The 17,661-nt window shown below is 30.6% G+C and overlaps 3 protein-coding genes across 5 annotated transcripts in view; 1 reads left to right on the plus strand and 2 right to left on the minus strand.

The window, feature by feature from the left end:
• Window positions 1–14,198, minus strand: LOC127700804 (L-threonine dehydratase catabolic TdcB-like). Of its 3 annotated transcripts, none has more exons than XM_052204475.1 (7): window positions 14,063–14,198; window positions 8,903–9,095; window positions 7,689–7,885; window positions 5,501–5,631; window positions 2,221–2,369; window positions 1,862–1,951; window positions 1–438 (listed from the first exon to the last, which is right to left on the minus strand). In XM_052204475.1, the coding sequence occupies exons 2-7, from the start codon at window positions 9,078–9,080 to the stop codon at window positions 197–199; spliced, it is 987 nt and encodes a 328-aa protein (XP_052060435.1). In that variant the 5' UTR covers window positions 9,081–9,095; window positions 14,063–14,198; the 3' UTR covers window positions 1–196. The 3 variants fall into 3 exon arrangements, with proteins under 3 accessions (XP_052060435.1, XP_052060452.1, XP_052060443.1); XM_052204492.1 differs by having other exon boundaries at window positions 8,903–9,092; window positions 14,063–14,151; XM_052204483.1 differs by lacking the exon at window positions 5,501–5,631 and adding an exon at window positions 4,112–4,242 and having other exon boundaries at window positions 8,903–9,092; window positions 14,063–14,148.
• Window positions 1–17,661, minus strand: part of LOC127700652 (plexin-A4-like) — a 254,130-nt gene that overhangs the window by 82,755 nt on the left and 153,714 nt on the right. The gene's annotated exons all lie outside the window — the stretch shown is intronic.
• The window catches only part of LOC127700862 (ER membrane protein complex subunit 3-like), a 17,725-nt gene continuing 14,258 nt past the window's right edge, over window positions 14,195–17,661 (plus strand). Inside the window, exon 1 of the mRNA XM_052204561.1 lies at window positions 14,195–14,384. Within this exon, the coding sequence (XP_052060521.1) occupies window positions 14,236–14,384 (149 nt within the window). The 5' untranslated portion in view covers window positions 14,195–14,235. The remainder of the gene's footprint in view (window positions 14,385–17,661) is intronic.

Below are 17,661 nucleotides of genomic sequence, written 5' to 3' on the forward strand. Positions count from 1 at the left end.
TATGATAAAAATTCCTTTATTAAAAATAGGTTAACAATAAACGTTTAACAAAATAACAATTGCACAGACACAATAAAATTTGTCACTTGATTCAATGTAGGTTTCTTTCATTTATGCTGTTCAGTTTAACCCACATTAATTAGGACGTTTGGCTGTCATATGATTTTTTTCCCTATCTATATTAAAAAAATACTCTCTACTGTAATAAGGACACCATTTCTGATGGTGTTACATTCCCCCCTGTCACAAATACAACAATTTTCCTTCCCTCAATATCTGGAACGTGTCCACCTAACAAAGCCGCCATTGCTGCACATCCTGATGGCTCCACCACAAGTCCTCTTTTATGGAACTGTTGCATAGTATCTAAAATTTCTTGATCTGATACAAGTATTACATCTTTCACATATTTCTTACAATGTTGGAAAGCTTTTGTACCTGTAATGATATATTATTGTTTGATTTTTTTTTTTGCATTTTTAACCTAATATGCAACCGAACACTACCTCATATAATTATGGCTAGCAGCATTTTTTCTTAGATATAAAGAGTAATTAAGTCGTTGGTTGCTGTCTGTTATATCTGTTTTTTTGTCTATTATTTGTCATAAATCAGATCGTTGATTTTTTAGTTTGAATTGTTTCACATTCTGTCATGGTGGGGTCTTTATAGTTGACAATACGATTATGGGTTTTCCTAATTGTTGAAGGTCGTCCGTGCCATACATTTGATTAAATCCACGTTATTTGTATTCTTTTTGGATAGTTGTCTGATTGATAATCATGCCACACCTATTTAAACAAAATCAAGTATAAAAATAAGATGATGTTGTATGATTGCCAGTGAAACAACTCTCCACTAGAGGCCAAATGACGTAGAAGTTAACAACTATAGTTCACCGTAGTGCCTTCAACAATGAACAAGACCCATACCGCATAGTAAGCTTTAAAGGTCAATAAAATGAAAAATGTAAAAGAATTCAAACAAGAAAACTAACGGGAAAATTTATGTACAAAACAACTAACGAAAAACAAATATGATAAGGTTCATTTTACTATTATATTCCTGACTTGGTAGAGGCATTTTCAAATGTAGAAAATGGTAGATTGAACCTGGTTTTATAGCGCTAAACCTCTCACTTGTATGACTGTCGCATCAAATTCCGTTATATTTATAACTGTTTCCTAATATCAGATCTAAATGATTCAATTTCAGTATTTTTTTCAAATGAAGTAAATCAATTGTTCTGAGCAATTTCCAATAAAATGATATGAATGTTTTGCTATAGTTTTTAAAGGATTTATATACATTTAATAATTTCCATAATGTACAATTCATGAATTGTATGTAATGCAAGTTTTTATTATACAACAAATTAGAATAACCATTTGAACATCAAACAGCGTTCCTATCAAAACTGACCACGATATAATATTTTCACAATAAGTTAACAAAACAAAGCGGACTTTTTTGTTGTACCTTGCAACAACAAAACAACAATAACACACAACAATAATAAAAACACTGTCAAGTAGTACATATCTACTGCAGATAGTTTTCGACATGTGTAATGTAGTATAAATTGCTGTAGATTAAACATTTGCATTACACTGGCGAGGTTACTGACTTTGGACATGTCACAGGGTTCAACTTCTTTTTTGAGATTTTAAACACATGTTCACTAAGGTAGAGGATTTGCGTTAATACATTGAAAATTATAACCTTACATAATGTAATAGTATCTGCATTATTGATGATATCTCAGAAATATAAGGTAAGTGTAAACATTAATAAATATCATTTCAAAATGTTATCATTTGTGAAAAATAAAACAAATTGAGATAAACAGATAATAATATACCAGCATAAGGTGGTGATAAACCTCCAGCTATCGATTTCACTCTCATGGTAACAGGACTTCCTTTTTTATAACTTTCATACATGGTTGGTGCTGAAATCAAAATTTTGATTTGAAAGGATGATTATTAGTAGAATTTGCACCATATTCTAACCTTCTATAATATGAATTTGCTGATTGTTCTTGTACGTTATAATGAATTAAACAAATAAATGAAATTTCAAATGTTTAGGAAAAATACTGTGAAAAATGTTACTGCTATTCACTACAGATAAAAATAAAACTACTTCATATTATTATATCTCAAGAGATAGAAGACTAATATTTTTCTTACAAAATTCACTTCATATACTGATACATACACCCTTCGGGTTCAACAGCGTATATCCGACAGTCTTTTAATCCTGAAAGTTTGAAACCAGAAGCTACTCCTGACACTAGACCTCCGCCTCCACAACATACCAATACAATATCTGGCTTTACATCCTCTTCCAATATTTCTAGGGATGCACTGTTAAGGAAATTATTACAGTTAATTCATTCATTCTAACGTACATGTATATTTTTCAGTATCTTAAAAAATCATAACAGGAATTGAACATTTTAGCATAGACTTCTTTGATGGAATATTCAGAGAAACAATGTGAAGATATACATATAAATAAATTTTGTAGGTAGCAATAGCAACATATAAACTGTTGACACAGAGATATGTCTCACCTGTCGGCATAAAATTCAGTAAAAGACAATCTGATGGAAATTAACATTGCTAATTAAATAAAAGTCGCTGGACCATGTACTAGTGGACAGAGCCTCGAAATGGTCAACAAACTGAGATGTAGGGACAGTAATGTGACTTTATAGAAAATATAATTGTGGTACAGCCTCAAAATAGTTGTCAAACTGATGTGTACTGATAGTATTACAACTTCATACAAAATATCATTGATCTATCACAAGTAGTTCCTAACAATCTTACTTAAGCAGAAAACATAACATGGAAAATTGCTCATTAATTCAAAATCACTGGACCATCACCTCAGAGGCAGGGCATCAAAATAGTCGTCAAACTGATATGAACTGTAAATAATGCAACTTCATACAAAATATCATTGATCTATCACAATTAGTTCCTACCAAACTACCTTAAGCAGAAAACATAACATTGAAAATTGCTAATTAATTCAAAGTCACTGGACCATGACCTAGGAGGAAGGGCCTCAAAATAGTCATCAAACTGATTTGTACTGATAGTCATGCAACTTCTTACAAAATATCATTGATCTATCACAAGTAGTTCCTATCAAACTAACTTAAACAGAAAACTTAACATTGAAAATTGCTAATTAATACAAAGTCACTTGACCCTGACCTAGGGGGCAGGGCCTCAAAATAGTAATCAAATTGATATATACTGATAGTAATGCAACTTCATAAAAAATATCATTGATCGATTACAAGTAATTTCTATCAAACTAACTTAAGCAGAAAACTTAACAATTGTTGATGCCGTCATCATCGTCGCCGTCACCGTCGCCGAAAAAAGTAATCCCTATGTCTCGCTTTCCGCGACGTTCGTCGCAGTCGAAACAAAAACCAAACAGGGTGGACTATTTCTTTTAATTATTTTCTAAGAAAATAAATACGCCATTTTATAAACTATTACTAAAAGTTCATCATTTGATCATATATCGGTGTGTGGTTGTACTTTTCGCTAGTCATTATTCTTAAAGATTGAATGGGTTATCTTGTCCATTATTGTCTGAAAAATGTTCTATGAGACAAGATTTTCCTTTGTTTCCTAGAACATCTGCATTTCAACTACAGACAATGGAAATTTGATCAATTTCAAAGTGAGCATGATCATTGAAGATTCATGTCTATTTATGCTGATAACCTATTGTAATATGTCTATGGTATATCAGAATTACTTTACATAAAAATTCAAGCAGGAAATCGAAATATTTATAGATAATGTACTTTACCAAAATATTTGAATTTCAAAATAAAAAGAAGTTAATTGAATTTGTTTTCAACAAGATACACAAGTTTTTTATTTTCACATCATTTTTAAATCAAGAATAAATGCAATGTTGCAGCATCATTCATACAACATATACTGCTAACTTAAAGGGAAGATGTATTTGGCTTATGTTAATAAATTGTTCTAACAGTATAAAAGATGCATGAAAACATAGCAAGATAAAAGCGATATACAACTTACAAGACCATGAAATTATAGTCAACTTTTACCTGGCATATCCTGCTATAAGATCTTTATCATCAAATGAATGCAAGACATGGTAACCATGTGTATGTTCATAACGTTTCATGGTATGCCTGATTTCACTGTGTAGGCATGTCTCAACCACACAGCCAAGATTCTGTTGAAAACAAATGGCACTGATATGCAATATCTGGGATTTCCTCCAGACAATATGAACCTAACAGTTGGAATTACATCATCACTAGCAGAAAGGGTGCTATATTTCTATATTCAGTCGGGAATCTCAAGATTTGAAATTTATGGTTTACACAATGAACTTGGCAAAAACACCTTGCTAAGAAGGACAGCAGGACTGAGAGATTGCTTTACAACCCATTGAAAAGTTAAAAAAAGCTTCCAGTACATGTTTAATAACATTCTAAACAACTCATCAATTCATTCATTTTTCAGTTATATCCCGTTTTATCTTCCTTCTTTCTGAACAATGTACATGTCTATCTTTTCTGTTCAAATGAGAGAAGAAGCAACAATGCTTTTCTCAAAAGTTAATAGCTGAGATTCTTTAAAATATTTCATAACATATGCTTGATACTATCGAAATACTATAAATAGGTTTCAAGCCCGTGTTTTGATAATAAAAAGTAAAATAACAAAAAATACCGAACTCCAAGGAAAAATTCCAAACGGAAAGTCCTTTCTTATGTACAGCCAAAATTTACCATGCTTGTCCATCTAGTTGGTCTTTTGACCATATTTGATATCTGAGATTTACCAACTTCAAATCATGTGATTTCAAACTGGTATCAGTAACCATAGCAACTGAGGATTAGAGACAGACATTTATGGATACAAATTTGATAAGAAATAAGCATTTTACAATTGATACTACTTTAGACTAGCAAAATAGAAAGCAATAGATATACAGGGAATTTAGAAGGCTTTACAGCATAACATATTTGTGACCAGACTTGAAAATATCTATACTGCATGGGTGTGCCTGGGGTAATATATTCACAAGAAAACAAAAGCAATGAATTGGTCCATACATAAATTACTTTCTATGCATTACAGATATATTTGACAGATGAAGATATTGTTAAACAACATAGCATATTAAAATCTCAATAATTGATAGAATAAGATTTTCAGGTTTGGATCTTCTCCTTGGATACTGGCAGGTGATTTGGTGACAATATTACCAAAAAACCAATCCTGATCTGGTGTACAAATACCAATCTAAATCAAATTTATATGCAAAATTGTGCAGCACAAACTAAAGCTAAAAACACCATTGAACCATTCAAATCTTTCTTTGGTATAATATGAGATATAAAAAAAAATGAACCATGCACATCAGCATCACTGTCTGTTGAAGAAACCAAGAATGTCAGTCACAGTTTTGCCCTGTTATTTACCTTCCATAGCCTGCAATTAGATCTAAATCATCAAAAGAATGAAGAAAGTTGTAATTTTTCTCCTTGACATACTCATCAACTGAAGCCTGTATCTCGGATGTTGGTGATTGTTCTACTTTAATTCCATATCCCTAAAATCAGAAAATCAGTCTCTTTATCCTTGATATCTGAAATAAAAAGAAAGAAAGAAAGAAAGAAAATAATGTTCATTAATGGCTACACCACTGCTTAAAATTCTTGCCATTTATAGGAAGGATAAGAAAATGTTTAATGACCTCAGTTAAATAGTAAACAGAAGCATTAATTATACTACATGAAAATTATTATGACCACTCTTTTCAAAAAAAAGTCTTAGATAATTATGCAAATTTTAAGAAGAAAAAATGAGATCATGCATAAAATTCATTTAACATATATACCTGAGAGATTAAATGACATCAAAATACTTATTAAAACACTTAACAATCCTTTTTCATTACTGGTATTATCCTTGAGAATATAAAAAGTCAAAAAGTTCTTCGAAGTACATAAAAATTAAATGTATCCTCAAAATGATGTCAAGGTTTTTGGTTTGCTCTAAACAAATCATTTTAAATTTAATTTCAAGACAGCTTACATTAAAGTTATTATAAAGACTGAACACCTGGTAAATTACAAGTTTGAATTCATGCTGTTTTCAACTTTTGAGAATTTCAAAACTATGGAACAAAACAACGATTTTTGGAGGATTGGGAATAAGATCTATGCCTTGGTAAATGACAAACATAATTCCTGGATGCTCCAATCCATTAACAATATACACAATCCAGACAGAGAATTACTAAATATAATAAATAACAAATATTTGACACAACATGTAGGAGGATATAATGCCGGTAGTCTGATCCTTTTTGCAAACACAATGAAAAGATATATATCTTACTAGAAACCATTATACAAACAACACAATACCACACCATCTTTAAAACATCATAAGCTTTATTCTACAATCATTATATCAAGCATTACTGAAGAGACATTTATTGTCCAAAAGCCTGTCTGGTTCAGTAAAATTTGTATCATTCATGTCATGAAAATCAACAATTTTGAAATCTTTCAGCTTTAAAATACATGATTCAGATATCTGCTTAAACATCGTATCTATACAATTTTGGACTAAATTTACTGTCTTGGTAATAATAGCTAAATCTTCAATAAAATAATAGACAAAGTAATGTCTTCTGTTAGATATTATACTGTCATAAATCTATAGATTAAAATGAAATATTGCTTTTATATAAATTACATCTTCATCTTAGCAGATGACTTAAGTTTTCCGTACACTGCATTTAATCAAGAAAGTTATTCAATGATGAAAAATATATGTGCAACGAGACGTTATGTCAATAAAAGATGCTATTCAATAAATTTCATTACCAAGATTGCAGCTAAATAACGAACTGTATTTTGAGCACTGAAAGTTGGTACATGTATTGTTAAAGAGAATTTCATTATCTTTTTAGTATCCTTTTAATTTCCAATGAGTTACTAATCCTTCCAAATGTAAATTTTAATCTATCACCAAATAAAAGAAACAATTTCATGGTATCAGTATGTTAGTGAAATGTAGAGCATTTAAAATGTCATTGAAAATTGTAAAATCTAGCACAAATTATAAAACAAACTTTATCTGCAATGTGTGTATGCTACCATTTTTGTTTGTTTTTAATATGATACATGGAGTTGAACTGAAATCAGTATAATTCAAATTATTGACTAGTGTTTTTATTTAAGTTTTTGCCACTAGATGTTAGCATAATAACAAGCAAACAAGAACCATTCAACAATTTTAATCACATTTTACTCAGTTTTAATTTGTAATAAATTCTGAGTCAACAAATCTTCTTGGCGGATTTTTAAAAAGCAGCAGTGTTTTTTGAAGGAAAAGTATTATCATTCATTATATTAACAATATTTCAACTCGGGTAAAGATAATGCAAATATGAGGGTCTGGATGGGGGTCATTCATTTCTGTATTCTTTAATCATTTAGATCATTTCTCTCTAAATTTAAAAAAAAATCCATTATTCTTTTTTCTTTTTTTTTTTTGGCCCATTTTTTCTCTCTTCTTTAATTTTTGGTCATTTTTTTGTAAAATCTGTTAATTATTCTCTATCCTGTAAACCCTATCCTAACCATCAAATATTACCTTGATTAATTCCACTCTACTTTGTGGTGCTGTAATTGGCATTAAACATAATCCTGATAATTTATGTTTTTGCAAAGCGTAAGCAAAGGCCTTCCCATAATTCCCTGCTGACATTGTTATTAATTTCTTTTCCCCAGTTTTAACATCATCTGGCAAGAATTTCATTTGATTAGCTACTCCTCTTATTTTAAATGACCCTGAAAATGGAAGAATATGTATTCTAATTCACCTCAATCCAAAAGAGTTGTACTCATAGAAGAATATATAAATTGTACTTAATGGAAAAGCTTACGTGTCATGGATCTGCTTACCCTTCCGGAGCACCTGAGATCACCCCAAGTTTTTGGTGGGGTTCGTGTTGCTTAGTCTTTAGTTTTCTATGTTGTGTCATATGTACTATTATTTGTCTGTTTGTCTTTTTATTTTTGGCCATGGCGTTGTCAGTTTGTTTTCGATCTATGAGTTTGACTGTCCCTCTGGTATCTTTCATCCCTCCTTTACGGTAGTTCTTTCATATAACTGATTGACCAAAATATTTTTCACTGTTGCAGATTGAAACTATATCTTCAAACTGATCACCTAATGAACATTTTTCTTTCATTGGCATTGAATATATGTTTATAGTATGAAGCAAATTCAGTGTAATAAAAAAATATTCTTACCATCCAGTTACAGTGATCGATTTTCTGTTCTCTTGAAAAAAGGTTAAAAGAAATGAAAACTTAGTTTTCTGGAACAAGTATGACTTGGATATGCAAATTTCCTTCATAGTGACAATTTATAAGTAATTGAAAGTATTCTTTCATATAACACATAACTTTACTGTAATAAGCCTTAGTAAATTTCATCATCCTGTGTTTCAGGAATATAGACACATAAATGTGATACAGATTTAAGTGGTCATGAGTCACAATCATATGTTCCTGGAAAAACCTCCATCAGGTTAGTTCAGAACCAAAAGTTTGGCAAGCCAATTACATAAAACAGTTGAAGGATCACAACAAAATGGGCATTCCTGTATTTAAAGGACAACTTTGGCATGGAGAATTCGAAATCTTTGAATTTTACCTTCTGAATATATATTTTTGTTTCAGCTTAATTTTCATGTTTTGTACATATTTTATGGTATTAAAAGTAAAAGAATTTTCTGGTACTGATTTTTATGATGAATTATCCTGTTTATCAAAGGACTTATAACCACGTTAGTTTTTTACCTGTTGTCTGTGTATTTTCCAGTTTAAGATATAAATCCACTGATTGAGGCAGCTGTGGAAACATTCCAGTTACATGCTTTAGCAGTGGAGTTTTGATAACACCTAGATCACTTTCTTCTAAGTTCTTCCTTGCACCTTCAATTTCTCTTAAAGTAATAAGTCCATCTTCAGAAGGCATTGTGTTAAAATCCTACTGAAAAAAAAAATGCTTTCTCATCAATAATATCAAAATTTTATTATGAAATGATTTAAAAAGAGGTCGAAGATTAAGGGGTCAATCAAAACTAATAAGTTGAAGAGAACCTGACAAGGCCATGGCAAAATCTGAAGAGAAAGCAAAGACAAACAAGTACACTAAACACTACACAGAAAACTAAAGATTGAGTGAGCAACATAACCCCACCAATAACTAGGAGTGATATCAGGTGCTCTTGAAGGGTAAGCAGATCCTGCTCCGCTAGTGGCTCCATTCTTACAATAATATAAATTTTGGGGTACAAATTAGATTTTACTTGGTGAATATACTTTCTATAAAATGTAAAGTTCTTTTCAAGCCTTATATGGCCCTGTTAATTTTCCAGAGATGAAAATTTGTCCTTTAACAAAAGTATTTTTTAAAACTTTGAAAGAAAAGTTTAAACAAAATGTAAATATCAGCTTAGGCTTGAAGCCACAGGCAGACTACAACATAATTCAAGTGACGTCATAATGGATATTTGTAAGATTTTAGAAAAGTATACTAGTATGATTTTTTTTCAGAAAAATTTTGGCTAAATTATCAGAGCACAGGCATCTTACATTTTGCTAGCAATTGAAGAACTAAATTTATAATAGGAATCCTGGAAAAAAAGTCATTTTGGACCAGAGGCGTCCTCTATATAATTTTTGCATGTGTGTGACTATTTATAAAAATAAATTGTGTATAGTTTTGCTATTTTACCAAATTTATTGTTAACTTAATGGTTGTATGAGTCAACAAAAAAAACAATATTTCGTACAAGACCATATATATATATGTGTGACAACAGTATTTTGCTATCATACCCATGATACTGGTAAGCTAGTTCTGTTTTATTCTATAAAGGCTTTTTTTATTCAATTAATTTGATAGTTGATGATAACTAGATATGATTTATACATGTTATACTATACTTTGATTTTAGTTTTAATTGCATTGCATGCATTGAATTGGTTTATGTTGGAACATGAGCAGGATTGAAATGAATTTGATTTAATTGGATTGATAGCTCAGTTTTAATTTGTTTTGGTTCTGAATTGTGTGATATTGTTGAGATTTTAATGTTGAAATACTTGAATGGGTCATTATTGTTTACTTGAGTAAATTGTTGATGAATCATTATTAATTACTAGTATCTGGCAATAAATTTGACATAGGTCTACCTTGGTGCTTAAAGTATAAAAATTAAATATGACTGCTTGATGATTTTTAGTTGGATTAAACTAATTAAGGTGATTTGAGATGATTTTGTAGAATGGTTTGTAAATAAATTAATTGTATGGATATTGTCAATTTGAATTAGTTGAATTAATTTCATTTGCTGATTGAACTGGACTGAATTTGGTAAAACATAAATTTTTTTTGGATAAAATGAAGCTATACAGGACTGGGTTGGAAGGAGTCATATGTTAATATTATTTGACTTGGGTTAATACTGGTAATGTGATAATGATTTGTTTAGATAACAATTGTTATTTTAGTGGCTAGGATTGATTTCCAAGACCTGTTTCGTTACAATGCCTTTTATGATAGTGGCTTTACAACTTTCTGTATAAAATATCTTAATTTTCATTAATAATTGAACAGAAAAATAATATGTTACGTGTTTTCCGTGCATTTAACTTGATTTTAAGAATCAAACCATTAATACCATGAAATTTCTTAGGATTTACATTAAATTTCATTATTTCCTAAACATATTGAATAATGAAGTTTCTGTTCAAATAGAAAAGGTTGTGAAAAAAATATTTGACAAACCAATTCTAGCTATTTTCAAGTTTCCTACTGGAAACACAACTTTATTCTATATCAGCCTTATTTTCTCGCTGTGTTGAAGACCCATAGGTGGTCTTGGGCTGTTTTCTACTCTTTGGTCGGGTTGTTGTCTCTTTGACACATTCCCCATTTCCATTCTCAATTTTATTTTCATAATATAGTGTTCTGTTGTAAAATACTTATGCTATTTGATTTCACATAATTTGAAACTAAAATAAGATTAGATTCTGTTTAGCTGTGATGGATGAACCTCAATGGGATAGGATACCAGCAATTGATTTCACAAAAATTCTTACGAGAAAAAATACTCTTAAGTCATGAACATTTCAGTGTAACTTACGATCATATTTTGTCGTCAGATTTTTTGAGAAAAGAGCCCCAGGTGAATAAAAGAAAATCTTCATTATTTTTTGCTAATTTTGAAGAAAATATCAAATTCTTTATACTGACAGAATATTCTATATATACAATGTATATTAAATAGATTTAGAAGAAGCAACAGAAAATTATGTACTGCATTACTAAATGTTAAAAAGGGAAATTAGGGAATCAGTTTAGGGAGAATATTTACTGTATCTCATTAGGAATAGGTCAGCTTTTCAAATCCTGATAATAACTTTATAAATCCCTGATAAGGCAATGATTATATACTAAATTCAATTCTAAATGAAATCAAAAACAAATGTTTTGAAAAAAATTGGAAATTTTACAATCAGTTTTGGAAGAATATTTACTGTATTTACTCTCATTAGGAATAGGTCAGCTTTCCAAACCCTAATATTAGTTTCATAAATCTCTGATAATGCTATGATTATTTACATTGAATTCAGTCTGATTTCAGAGCATTTAAAAAAAAATTTAATCAATAATGCTGCAGCTTTAGATGATTTGAATATAAAATGTCTACGCTTTGTTTAAATATCATTTCAATTTAATAAACTAAATCATGCATGAAGTACAATTCTTATTACTAGTAATAAAATATGTAGTCTTTTTCTACATTCATATTTCATTTTCACTATGAATAAAATGGGATGAAAGTATAAAGCAGTGAGATCATGACCAAATAACACAATAAAATTAGTAAAGGCATCTAGAGGTCAACGTACTACAGTCTTATACAATAAACATGTGTCAATTCATAATTAATAATTATCCCATACATGAGGGTGTGGTTGGGGGTTTACAGAATAGAGAATAATGGGCGAAAAATATAAAGAATAGAGAAAAATGGACCAAAAAATAAAGAATAGAGAATAATGAGGTGCTGAAATATACAGAATAGAGAATAATGAGGTGCTAAAATATAAAAAATAGAGAATAATGGGCAAGAAGTATAAAGAATAGAGAAAAATAACCTATAAATTAAAGAATACAGAAATGAATGACCCCCTCCATCCAGAACCTCATACATGTATGATATAATTTACAACAGAGAATATAAATATATACATTGTAACATCTGATTAATTGGTCATCTTGTTATCACGAAAATAATAGGCTTACCTATAGGTATTTAGTACAGGTGTATACAACACCTATAATTTGTTCTTATTAATTAATTATAAATATGACAGGCCATTTGATGTCCTAATAAAGATTTTTTTTTTTTAAAGATTATTATATTTCACAAACAATTGTATTCAATTTTGACACTAATTAACGTTGGTTTCCATTATGATGCTTAAAATCTACAAACGTCAAGTAAGAAATAAACCTAGAATAACATAAAACATGTATAAATATTTGTATACATATTTGTTTAGGGGCCAGCTGAAGGACGCCTCCGGGTGCAGGAGTTTCTCGCTGCATTGAAGACCCATTGGTGGCCTTCGGCTGTTGTCTGCTCTATGGTTGGGTTGTTGTCTCTTTGACACATTCCCCATTTCCATTCTCAATTTTATAAAAAAAACATTACATTCATATACATATATTGAAGATGTGACCCTTGGCACATTTACTTGTTAAAACATGCATTTACCATTAAAGACATTCTTTTGCTATTATCATGTACCTCAAAAATGTGCATAAAAATTTCCAAAATTTATTTTTCCAATTTTGGTTCAACCTATCAAATCAGCTAAAATTAGCCCGTAGTGAAAATAACATGCAATAATGTTATAAACAAAGTGCAGGAAAATTATCATTAAAAAAGAACCTATGACATAGCCATGTGTAGGCATTTTGCATTTTCATTCCAGTTGCAAAGTAAATAATTAAAGTGTTTAAAATTGTGTATATTTTCTGGCATTGAATTCAAAGAAATAAAAGAACACAGGAGCAATATTAATTCAGGTAGATCAGGTGTCTTCTGCCATCTTAATGGATGGATTGTAAAATAGCAGAACACAATCGGTCTAGATCTTTAATAAAAAGTGCAAATTTTGTTAGAAGAATATAATTCATTAGTTAAGTTTTTCATCTAAATAAAGAAAAAAATTGTATTATATTATATTTTTCAACTGTTTTTCACAAATAAAAAATATTTTTCGTTTGATTAAATTTGTTTCAACTTTGGCATGTAAGGGGAGATAACTCTGATAATGTAACTTTTATAAAGGAATGTGTCATGAAATTCCCTATTTTGTTTTATAGCAAGAAAACGAGTCCTGTGACCCCAATTTTTATGTTTATATTCTGTAAGAACATTATAAGAGCTATCTTCTCATATTTTATCTTAAAATTCTATCGTTTGGGGTTTTTTTAACACAAAAAAAATGGGTTTTCCATGCATAAATTTTGCACAACCTGTAGTTTGATAAAAAGCCTAGTGACCCATACCTTTGGTTTTATTACATTTTTGAATAAAGCATACTATAAACTGCATTTTTGCAAATAAATAAAAAAATCTATCGATTTTAATTGATACTCCCATCCCATCTACCTTTAATAAAATTTAATTGTTTATTCAACAATAATTATTTTTTTCTATGTAAATGTCTATGGTTCCTTTGGATAATAGTATGAAAAATTAAATGAAAGAGACCTTTCACCCTCTCATGATAAGAACTCTTGAACTTTAAATTAACATTCGTATTTCAGTACTACGCGCAGTAGTTTTTTTATGTTGTAAACTTTTAAGTTATTCAATTAAATAGCCAACTGCATTTAAAAAAGCTAAGATGTTTTAATTTATATAAACTTACTAAAGATTCTCCACTGTGTACTGGCGCACTGTTTATTGAAATTATCCTATATTTTGAACTGTCTACGTCACTGATTAAAGTTACATGATCGGAATCCTAAGCCACAATTTTTCACCTTCTCTTCATTTCTTCTCTAGACTTTTCATCAATCCTTGAGAATACCGAAAATAACCATGGCCGAATTGTTGCTGGATCCAGACATAAGATTTTGGGTATTTTTACCTATAGTGGTGATCACATTTTTTACAGGAATCATTCGTCATTATGTAACCATATTGTTGACCTCAGAGAAAAAGACTGAACTCCAGCAAGTGACGGATAGGTAGTTTTTTATGCATTTACGGATAGCACATAAAAATAAAATACACCTGGTCCGAGTACACAGTTATTTCGTAGAGCATTTCTTTTAGACAATAAATAAAAATTAAAAAAATCCCACCTGCGCTTTCTCAATAATATTTTTACAGTGTGTTGTACTACTTTTGGGACAAATTATATCAAAATTATAGAAAACTTCATCGGCTCTAACTCAAAATATGGACAATTTTATGTTAAGGGGGTCTTGAAATCTTTTGACAGCTTCCGAAGTGCTTATTTTTAACCTTTTTCAGCTGGACCAAATCACTACTTTACTTTAAAATTCATGACCCAAATTTTTTTACAGTGTCATTTCACCCCCTTACTTGCTATTTGAGGCATAAAACATGGAGAAATAAATTTGGAAGGGGTATAAAAAAAATTGGCAAGTAACACACTGTCCACACTAAGGACTATATTCGTGGACAACGAAAATCAAAGGACGATAACTGTGTACTCGGACCTAATAGGATAGAAAAAGTTGACCAATCTTAATAAAACTTGGTATGACCAAAGCTTAATAAATTATAAGACTGCTTACAAAGTTTCATGGCAACAGGATATATATTATAGACAATATGATTAATTCTATATTCAACTTTGCGTGTTAGATTTAGACGTTAAAATTGAAAAATTTCAACTATCAACATTTGGGGCTTTTAAAATTCAAATTTTGCAAAAAAAATACTTTTAAAATGCCTTAATATATAATATATCATGTATTAAAAGCAATAGAGTACTCATTTGGTATATCAGACTTAGCATAATTATTCAAAAGTCAAATCTATATGAGCCTGTGCCTAAAAATGGAGGTTTTCCAATGAAGGGGAGCCTTACATGAAGATGTAATATTTTCCAGCAATTTTAAATTTGTGAAGCTTTTTGGTTATAAATAATCCTTACATATGTATTTAATGTACTTTAAATGGAAAGAAAACTTACAAATAACATATCATATTAGTTTAAAAGGGTCTTAGGCCAAGTAAGACTGAAAATAATTTAGGGTCAATTTAGGCCGTAGCACATATTTACATTTAAAAATGCATATTGAAGCTATAGGAAATACAAATTTGTGTCTTTTCTATCATTTCTATACTCAAGTGACATGATACAATAAATCTGAGCACAAAAAGACTCTTGCATTCAACTTTTTGTGCAGACAGTATGGTCTGATACAAAGATTTTTCACTTTTTAGTGAAAAACTTGCATGCAATTTTAGTCTCAACAGGCTTATATTTGAACCACATGCTATCCTACAGAAGAAAAGAAAGATATTATGTGAAATGAAACAGGTACAACAGACATTGTTAAGTTCTTTTTATACAAATTTAGTGAGATATTTATGATGGACTTCAACTTTTATGTACCAAGCTCCTCACATTTAACTTGATCCAAACAGGGCTTTAAACGAGGGTCATTTATACAACACATTTTGCACATATTGTCTGAGATAATCTTCTTTTCTGTAGATTCAGAGTTCACAAATGAGTAACACAACTGGATTAAAGCATAGAAACACAAATATTGACACATGAAAACCTGTCAGATAGAAAGTCAGAATGCCACTTATGCATCAAAATTGAAAAAGCTATGAAATGCTTATTTTGACCATATAATGCCAAAATTGGTCATTTTTGCAGAAATTCTATCAAATAAAAGTTTAAATCCTTTAGTTTTATGCTATTTGACAAATTGACACCATCAAATCATTCAGGGAAGTTGCAAAAGTACAGATTCTATATTTCCTGATTTGACCTCTTAGGTCCGAGTACACAGTTATTTCGTAGAGCATTTCTTTTAGACAATAAATAAAAATTAAAAAAATCCCACCTGCGCTTTCTCAATAATATTTTTACAGTGTGTTGTACTACTTTTGGGACAAATTATATCAAAATTATAGAAAACTTCATCGGCTCTAACTCAAAATATGGACAATTTTATGTTAAGGGGGTCTTGAAATCTTTTGACAGCTTCCGAAGTGCTTATTTTTAACCTTTTTCAGCTGGACCAAATCACTACTTTACTTTAAAATTCATGACCCAAATTTTTTTACAGTGTCATTTCACCCCCTTACTTGCTATTTGAGGCATAAAACATGGAGAAATAAATTTGGAAGGGGTATAAAAAAAATTGGCAAGTAACACACTGTCCACACTAAGGACTATATTCGTGGACAACGAAAATCAAAGGACGATAACTGTGTACTCGGACCACCTTATCGCTATTTAATCCAATCAGGAAAAAAACAGTCATTTAGACAACTTCCTGTTTGGGTCAACAGGCCGCAAACAAAGGTCATCAGTAACGAGCTGAGGGAGGGAAAAATTTAGAAAGTGATCAATAGGAAACTTTGATAGATTATGATCCACTTTTTCCAAACTCAAATTATAGTAAAAAAAATATTGTGTTTGAAGTATTTACGATGTTTTGAATAGGTCTCATTAAAAAGTATCATGCATGGTGCATTGTTTAAACAGGGTCCCAGATAGCTTCAACTGGATGAAAAAGTTGTGTAATTTTAGAACTTATCCGGAATGGAATAAATAGCGATTAGGTGTATAAAATAAAAACCCATCGATTTCATCAGTTATAAAATTGTGTTCTACGCATCGCCGGCGCTGATTAAGTCGGATGTGTACCAATTAAGTCGGATGCGTACCGGTAACCACTTTGGTGTCATATAATAAGGATCTCTTAAATTATTCCTATTTTTTTAGGAGCGCCCTCAACGGAAACAAGACGTTTCGGCCATGTAGCCCCGTTCGGCCTTGGTCTTTATTGAATAGAAAAAATGTATAATGGACTGAAAGGACTAAGGATGTAACGACCAAGGTTGAACTGGGGAAAGGCCGAAACTACATATGGCCGAACAGATTCGTGGCCGAAACCTCTGGAAAGTGCCCCCAAAAACATACCTGGATGAGCGCCTGCATCTAATTGTATTAATAGTGCTACCTGCATTGACCTGCCTACAGTTCAATTTACTCCTCCATAAAGGACTTAACAATAAAGCTCATATAATTGTACCAACAAGGCAATTGAAAATACCAGGAAGGATCAACAAATCCAAGCTTAAACATCATTTCCTCAGACCGCCAACCAGAACAGACTCACTCAAATTTAGGTTTATCCCGAATACCATTAAGGACTGGAACTCAATATCACTGGATATTTTCGACTAGATCAAATCTTCGACAGACCAAGTCAGATCATTTGCAGATATTGTTAGGGAGGTTGGGTA

Source organism: Mytilus californianus, unplaced genomic scaffold, assembly GCF_021869535.1.
Source record: "Mytilus californianus isolate M0D057914Y unplaced genomic scaffold, xbMytCali1.0.p SCAF_1, whole genome shotgun sequence".
In the NCBI taxonomy this organism is placed as follows: Eukaryota; Metazoa; Mollusca; class Bivalvia; order Mytilida; family Mytilidae; genus Mytilus; species Mytilus californianus.

Excerpts from the sequence above, each read along its gene's own strand:
- LOC127700804 (XM_052204475.1), bottom strand. The coding sequence starts at position 9,080 with ATGCCTTCTGAAGATGGACTTATTACTTTAAGAGAAATTGAAGGTGCA. Across the intron at positions 7,886-8,902 it reads GGAAAATACACAGACAACAG|GGTCATTTAAAATAAGAGGA; the intron begins GTAAAAAACTAA and ends TTCCATTTTCAG. Across the intron at positions 439-1,861 it reads TTTATCACCACCTTATGCTG|GTACAAAAGCTTTCCAACAT; the intron begins GTATATTATTAT and ends ATATCATTACAG.